Source organism: Chanos chanos, chromosome 4 (assembly GCF_902362185.1).
Source record: "Chanos chanos chromosome 4, fChaCha1.1, whole genome shotgun sequence".
NCBI classification, from domain to species: domain Eukaryota; kingdom Metazoa; phylum Chordata; class Actinopteri; order Gonorynchiformes; family Chanidae; genus Chanos; species Chanos chanos.
The window spans coordinates 46,820,899-46,829,551 of NC_044498.1; the positions used below are offsets into that span (position 1 = coordinate 46,820,899).

The window sequence follows — 8,653 nt, forward strand, 5'->3', positions numbered from 1 at the left end:
CGTGCGTGTGTCTTAGTGAGAGAGAAAGAGAGAGAGAGACAGAGAGAGAGAGAGACTGTTATGTTGTAAAATATGCTAAAATAGCCAGTGTAAAGTTTTAAGTGGCTGAAATTTATTCCGTTCTAGATTTTTTGTCTGTGTGTGAAGCTGCACATGTTTCCTGAGCTCTCTCACAGCGTCTCTCTCTCACACACGCATGCACGCACGCACACACACACGCACACACACACACACACACACTAACCACCATGCCTGTTGCTTGCCACCTCATCCAGCAATGGTAACAAAAATAAATCCCTAAGTCTTCACCACAACACAGGTTAGACCAGTTCTGTCCACACAAGAGCATAATTAACAACCAACCAAAAAACTCACCTGAGCAGATGCTTAATGTTGACCAACAAAAAAATCAGCAACTGAATTATCACAAATGCTAAAAAAAAAAAAAAAATGGACAAGGAGTGAAACCTGCAAAGTTTAGTGAGGGAAGGGTGATTTTTCTTTGTTAAATGTGGAGTTTTGCCCCACTGCTGTTTTCTTAATTTACCTTGACAGATGGACAGGGAGTTTGCACTGAACTTTGTAAATTGATCCCTCGACCCCTCAGGTCTGCAGGTAGGTTTACATCTCGTTGGGAAAAGGGAAGATTAGCTGTACCCTACGCTGATATTCTCCTCACGTTAACCATTATGTTTCATAACCCAGAGTATTAACAAGCCGCTTGCTTTGTCATCAGTATATTTTGTGATGTATTAATGTGTTACTGTAATATATGCACTCAGCTATTGGAAGCTGCATGACACACTGCACATATATATATATATGCTACATGAAGAGCCTTTTCCAATACTAACAAACTCAAAAAAAGAAAAAAAACCCCACAAAAGTACCGCCTGAAGTTTTTGGGTGGTTGTTATAGGCTTCGCCACATTCAGGAAAAAAATATATTGGCAGTAGGAATAGAAATGTGAGTGTGTTTGTCATCTGATATGCTTTCTTACACCCGAGAAAGAATTGAATGAACCGAGCGGCCGTGAAAGGGGGAGGCTTGTTGCCGTCGCCGGCGGTTAGCCAAGGTTTGTTTGCCCTGCTTCTCCAATCTGGTTCTGAAAGGTTCCCTCTTCAGACACCTACGCACAGGATCTCCATTCAGGCCGCTGACACTGAGGTGAAGCAGAGGCATTTGAACCTCTAAAGAGTTCTCCCTCCAGAGGGCAGATAGAGACCAGGCTTTAGAGAAACAGCTGAACGAATATGAAAGATGTCCTCCGCTTTGAACTTAAGGGTGCCGCTGGTTCTCTCCGCATATAGCGCCATTGAAAAACCTGCTTAAGACAGAGTCTGAACATGTCTGGTACTCTGGAAAGGTTTAAGAAGTGAGTTATGAAATATATGTCTTTGAGAGTGTATGAGGGCAATCTATCACTCAAATGACTTAGACTCCATTAGGAATTTAGAAGACTTTCCATCTTAGACTATTCATTGTATAATACAAGACTCTGATAACACAACTGCCACGGACAAAGGCTATTTAATGGCCTGTCAGTGCAAGGCTTTTTAAAAATGACTTCAAAAGTTCACAGTTCTCATTTTGACGGAAGCTCATCATCTCTCGTTATAGCAACAGTGTATTAATCAGTGTCTTGTAAAAATACAGCTTCTTTTGACTGAAAGGGTACAGACAGGTTTTGCCACAAGCACAGTGTTTCTAAACATATTTTAAAGGCTAAGGTATTAGTTGGGATCATGGTAGCAGATATAACACCTGCACACTTATTGAAAAGCACCAGCTCCTAAAACTAAGGCTATTATTTTTCTTTCTCTGCACGCAAATTACTTTTTAAAGCCTGTTAATTCTGGCTTCCGAAAATGATAAATAGCCATGCTTAGATGTGTGACTTTAATAAACTGTGACTTAATTTTTCATTATGCATTATTCATAAACACCTTGTAGTAAAGGTTTTGGTGCTCTCCTCAGTACTTCGCTCTGTCTGTCTGTCTGTCTCTCTCACTCACTCACTCTCTCTCTCTCTCTGTCTGTCTCTCTCACTCACTCTCTCTCTCTCTGTCTTTCTCTCTCTCTTGCTCTCTCTTTCTGTGTGTCTGTGTGTCTGTCTCTCTCTCTCTCTCTCTCTCTCTCTCTCTCTCTCTCTCTTTCTCTCTTTCTCTCTCTCTCTCTCTCTGTCTTTCTCTCTCTCTCTCTCCCTCTCTCTCTCTCTGTCTTTCTCTCTCTCTCTCTCTCTCCCTCTCTTTCTCTTTCTCTCTCTCTCTTTCTCTCTCTCTCTCTCTTTCTCTCTCTCTCTTTCTCTCTCTCTCTCTCTTTCTCTCTCTCTCTCTCTCTTACTATTTTTGACCATTAGGGACGTCTTGCTGAGTCGTTTACTGATGGCTATGTTCAGTTCCAGAATGTTGAAACACCACTGAGCGAATTTATGATTGGAATGAAGCAGAAGGACTATTTTTCTGCTGAATTATAATTTTCCTCCTTACTCCCTGGGTATTTGCAATGGAAATTAAAACAAATGTTGAACTGAATGTAACATATGCCTGTTGTGATTTGCCAGACAAAACTGAAATATCACAAGTTTTTGGGGGGGAATTTAAAGTTTGGAACTTGGCAACACCAAGTCAATCGATTTACCAGCGGAAGATAATGTGTCACAATGCATTTCTTGAGCTGGAGTCAAATTTAAATATGAAATATGGAACATGAGGATAGAGGATAGAGGTAAAGGTAAGTAGCATGCTCACATGAGCCCAGAAAAACAGCCCTCTCTGTCAGCCACAAAACTATGTTGTCCATCGATTGGGATCTCCATTAGCATTACCACAATCGCATTTGCATTGAGCAGAAAAAAGACAACAGGATGAATGTTATGGAAGATCCTCTCTGATGGCCACATTTATAAAATAACCAAATCTTGTAATGTCTGTGAAATAAAAACAAAATGTAAGTAAGAGCAGAATAGAGTTTCGCCAGAGCTAATATGTTAAACAAAACAACTTGATAGGTTCTGAGAAGTTCAGTGCTAAGCTTCAGCAGAACACAGATTAATGCTTCTGTCTTATTAGACAGAACCTGCTGTGCATAAAAGGAAAAGAAAAACATTAATTTTGGAGCAAAACTGTTTGATTTACAAACTAAAAAAAAAAGAGGAGGAGGGGTGTTTTGGGGCTTGGGGGGGGGGGGGGGGGGGGGGGGGTAAGTGGTCTCGGCTGTCAAGCCAATGAAAAATGCTGCTGGTTGGCAGTTTTTGAAGCGGACTTTATTGTAAAATGCAGTAGCCCTTAGCTTGGAAATTACCTTGCCTTGCTATAGTCAGTCAGTGAATCTACCAGTGCTGAATTTGATTGACAGCTGTGAAACCATTTCAAGCAAATCCTTGTTAAGGAGGTATGAATGTGGTCAGAGAGGCCCGGGCGGACAGAACCTTGCAAACTGCACTCTGCGCCCTCACGTACACATGAGCTACACGCCTGTCCGCTGAGTGGAGGCGGAGGTCACATCCCATCCTGTTGCTCATTCCATTCATTTTCTCTGAGAGGAAAATTCACGTGTGCTCACTTAATGGTTCACTAGTCTACTGACTCTCAGAAAAGTGGAATTTGCTTTCTAAAAGAGAACGTTTGTAAAGAGAAATTCAGCTCGTTGCTAAAATCTGCCACGGAACATAAATTGACCTGAACCCCCTTCAGCCCCGTTATGTCCTATTTATATATTCTCATTACTGGCCGTGTCTGTGAGCGTGTCTGTGATGTGCAAATTAGAACCCCGTAAAAGTCCAGACAGGTAAAACAGCAGTAAATTTATCTTGACTGTCCGACGTCTCCAGTAGGTTTCTGAATTAGAACAGCCCTGTGACTCAAACACGTGATTTTAAATTGCGATATCTCAAATTATCTCAGATGATTTAAGAAAACTGGATGTTGTAGTAACAGTGCCGGCATTTAAACGGAGTCATATGTATAATAGTGCAATGACGTTAATCATGTGTATTGGGATTAGCATGAGGTATGTCAACTGTCAGAGTTTATATAGCATTTTATGCGATGTATGTTACAGTAATGTAATTTAGAGCGTTTCCGTAACAGTAATATGCACCTATCCAAGATGCCTCAAATTCTATAGCAATTATACATGTAGAAAATGGAAAGGTTGTTTTGTGATCAGTGGAGAAAAGTTAAGTGGAGGAGTGAAAAGATACCTGCTCTTGTGTAATTGTTGTATTTGTTGAGTATTTATCCAATTTTTGAGTTGAGTATTTATCCAAATTATACAATCAGTTTGTTGTAGAAGTGCCACCTTTTTGGTGTTGGTGCTCCCTTGTGGTTACAAGCAATATTGCAGACACTGAGCTATGCAGACTGGTCTGCTTCAGCTGAGTCAAGTAATATCGATTATGGCAATGACATATGTGCTCAGTTACGCATTGCACAAGCCTCATGTTGGAGAAGTTCTAGGACATCCAATATCGCTCTTGCATATCTAAACATGACTCAGCCTGCTCGAGTTGAGTTCCAGAGTCATTTTTCCAAATAACTGTCACGTGAGCAGTTTTTCTCACTCCATTGGTTCAAACAGTCTCGATAAAGGACAGAACTTAACTGATCCTAGAACAAGAACTCAGATACTTTGGACCAGAGTTCTTTTGGTGTTAGTTACTGTGGAACTCTTTCTTGCCTGATCTTACAGAATATAGATTCAGTTTGGATACCTAGTAGCTGCAACACTTGTGGAACTCAAAAGCCATGTTAAATGCGGCTTACTTCACATTGAATACACATTGAATTCACATTGAATACATATATTTTAAATCAGACAGTATGAAAAAATCCAGGTAGGAAAATGTATTCCAAATTACATTCCTAAACTAATTCCTATTCATTCTGTTGTCTGTTTAATGTACAGATTCTGCATTTTTTTCCATTAAATATGGTATGTAAAATTAATATAGCTGATCTGTTTATATGCTTTCTATGCAAAATGAGGTCAACAACGGTGCCTGGCTCTTTTTTATTGATGGCAGTTATTTTTATGCCTAACCAAGCACAGAATTCCGGAAAGGAATCCTGAATAAACTTTGACCACAGGGAAATGTTAATGTTCACAACTGGGGTTTTCTTTTGCGGTAAAACTCAAGACAGCAGCTGAAGAAGTACGGCGGCAGCGGTTCGAGACGCAACTGAAAAAACGGCGTGCACCGTGGAGGAAGAAGATGGCTCAACGTCCCATCGAAGGGCTGGAGGAACAACTGACCTGCCCAATCTGTCTTGACTTCTTCCAGAACCCGGTAAGTTTGCCTTGCCAGCACAGCTTCTGCTGTAAATGTTTGGAGGCAGCATGGGCTCATAAGGAGGTTCGGGAATGCCCCAACTGCAAACGGAGGTCGTCCAAGGATTATCCTCCAGAGCTGTCGGAACTGGCCGACAAAAAACTTCGTAATGTCGTGGGGGCATATCTGGGTGGAAAGGATCCAGGCGAGAAGGCAAAGGGAAGGACAGCATGCGCGACACACATGAGGAAGCTGCAGTTTTTTTGCACAAATTGTGAAGAACTGGTGTGTTCGACGTGCATGGAGACAAAACAGCATTCTGGGCACAAACAGCAGAACGTGGAGGAGGTTGTGAAGCCATGCAAGGTAAGGATGCACAAAGGAAAATCGGTCATTTCTCGCTTAACCTTTAGACTGAGCGTACAGTCTCTCTTCATCTCTCTCTTCTCCTGACTTCTCTCTCCTCACAGACTGAACTAAGCTCAACGCTGAAAGTACTGACAGACAAGTTGGACATGTATAACCATGAGAAGGAAGTCAGTGATTACATTGTGCAGCATATTAAGGTAAGTGCTTAAGCAGAGGCATTTTCAACAAGTTAATGACCGAAACAGTTCCCTGAACAGGGATATGAATATGCATGGTGTGTAAACTGAACAAATGGTTTAAAATAATTCTCTCTGGTTCCAGCTCCAGGCCAAGAACACAGCGGCACAGATCAAGCAAGAGTTTGCCAAGCTCCGTGAGTTCCTCAAAGAGGAAGAGGAGGCCAGGTTAACTGCCCTGAGGAGAGAAGAACAGCAGAAGATGAGGCTGATGACAGAGAGGACTGCACCGCTCTCCAGAGAAATTAAGATCCTCTTTGACAAGATAAAGGACGTCCAGAACTGGATGGATTCCGAGGACATCTCATTACTGCAGGTTGGCTTTCATTTTTGTCTGCTCAGGTTGGCTTCAATCATTCCGTTCATAATAATGACTAAGTATTTACTTCAGAGAATACAATCTTCCTAAAACTGAAACTGATGTAAATTTATGTTTGTTTTCAGGATTACAAAGACGTAAAGGAGAGGTATGTTCCATTACCACCATTTTGATTTCACACCCAAAAAAAACCCCATTTTATTCAAGCCTTAATCGTTTTATAATATCATCTCGGTAGAGTCCAATCTCTAATGATCGATTTCATCTCGTCAGTTGCTGATTTAGCGCCCAGTGGAGAGCGAAGGATCCTGAGCCAATCTCCAAAATGCTTACTGATGTGTCCAGACACCTGGGCAACCTTGGATTCAAAGTCTGGGAGAAGATGCAGGAGCATGTTGAGTACAGTGAGTATCAGATCTATGTCTGTACCATTCCTGTGACGAGCTTGACAAAAAGTTAACCATTAACTCCCTTCAGTGATGTCACAGGTCAGCTATGAGTTAATGATTGATGTAAACTCCAGCAAACAAACCTGAAGGTCAGCTACCATGCTAGGAACAGACAAAACAGTTGGGAAACATGATTAAGCTTGAGCTGTAGCTTTGTATCATGCATTTGATGATGTCACTGGTGTCTGTGTCACCTACACAAGTTTTGTCTGATTTTACCTTAGAGAAATGTCTAGTGAACACACAGCATACTGACCAGCATTAAATTACCTCTTAGGTAGTTCATAATGTCCCCCATTCACCAGTATTACAGATTACATACACTTTTAGAATATTTAAATTCTCAGAGTAAATTTGATTGGTGAGATTGCTATGCATGTTTTTTTTAACCATCTGCAAGGACAGTGCTTTGCATGTCAGTTCTTTGTGCTGTTGTGTCCTATCAACAAATGCAGGATAGAACTATACAAACACAGAACCAGTTCATGTTTCAACCCTTTCCAGCTCCTGTCACCTTGGATGTGAATTCATCACATCCAGACCTTGTTATCTCTGGGACTCTGAGAGAGGTCAAGGATGGAGGGTCATCCCAGATGGTGCCTGACAACCCTGAGCGTTTTGACTGTTCCATGAGTGTCCTGGGAGCAGAAGGCTTCAGCTCGGGCACGCACAGCTGGGTGGTAGAGGTGGGATGCAGGAACGCCTGGACCATTGGCGTGGCCCGAGAATCCGTTTCCAGGAAAGGCGACCTGACTGTCAGCCCGGAGGGCGGACTCTGGGCCGTGGGGCTATGGAACGGGTTGGAGTATAGCGCTGGAACGGCTCCACTGGGCACCGCCCTCAGACTACAGAAGAAACCAAAGAGAATAAGAGTGAAGGTAGACTATGAAAAGGGATTGGTGTCATTCCACGACTGTGAGGACATGTCCCTCATATTCAGCTTCAAAGACAAGTTCACGGAGAACCTCTTCCCTTACTTTTCACCGTGTGTGAACCAGGATAACAGTAACCCTGGGTCTTTATGCATCTGCCCAGAAAAAGTATCCGTTATGGTGCCGGCCACTTACTCCATCTAACAGTGGTGTTGAATGGGGGTAGGGAAGATTCCATTTTAGAGGCTCTCAATTGAAGAGAACATAGTATACACAGACGTCTTAAGCTCATTATAAAACTCACATTTTTTCTACATATGTTCATCGACAATATTGTACTATGATAATACACTGGTTCAAAATGACAATAAGAATAACTCTACAAGTAGCGATCTAAAACATTAACAGTGAAATCACGTTTAAATGAAAATCCTTGTTTTATTGCCATGTTTACTATGCCAGAAGTAGTGGGTTAATTGCATATGCAATACACTTTCAAAGATATATTGTTTTATAGCAGGGCTATTCAATTACAATGACTAATTTAAATGGACCAGATTTCAGGACCAGGCCTTGTTTGGAACTTTTGGAAGTTTCTTCACCTTTATGTATTTACATTTTTTAATTGACTTTGTGAAACTAGCAAAATGTTAAGCGAAGTGATATATACCCGAGACATCCCAATGCAGCTATACTGTATGTCAGTCATAACAGGATGTCTCTTATCCAGTCAACTCAACCGTAACTAATTGTTGTACAATTTGAATTTGTTTGCCAATGCCTTTGAGTCACTGGAGATCACTTTTGGCTAGATCATTTCTTCCAACGCTAAAATTAAAACATTAAAATTAAAGTACAAAACCTGTTCTTTCCTGTTTCTATTTCAATACCTGTGCATATAGATCCTGCCCACATGAAATATAAAAGATAACACCAACAGCATTTTAAATTTCACGACAAGCACAAGTCTTTTCTGACAAACAGAAACAGAAATAAACAAACAGAAATAAAATTAAAACATCTTTTTGCTCTGTCATTTCTTTCACTATCATGGTACTTTGCAGTCATAATTAAAGGAAAGAGGAACAAGCAGAGGACAAAGCAAAATTTGGAAATTAAATCTAAAGCTGATTTT

At 41.1% G+C, this 8,653-nt stretch overlaps 1 protein-coding gene across 1 annotated transcript; it reads left to right on the top strand.

Moving 5' to 3' along the window:
* The first annotated feature begins 5,150 nt into the window (after nt 1-5,150).
* On the top strand, nt 5,151-8,308 carry LOC115810450 (zinc-binding protein A33). The gene is made up of 6 exons (XM_030772382.1): nt 5,151-5,639; nt 5,744-5,839; nt 5,964-6,194; nt 6,323-6,345; nt 6,483-6,601; nt 7,151-8,308. Exons 1-6 carry the CDS (start codon nt 5,217-5,219, stop codon nt 7,720-7,722), a joined length of 1,464 nt encoding a protein of 487 aa, XP_030628242.1. The 5' UTR covers nt 5,151-5,216; the 3' UTR covers nt 7,723-8,308.
* Nucleotides 8,309-8,653: the final 345 nt, after the last annotated feature.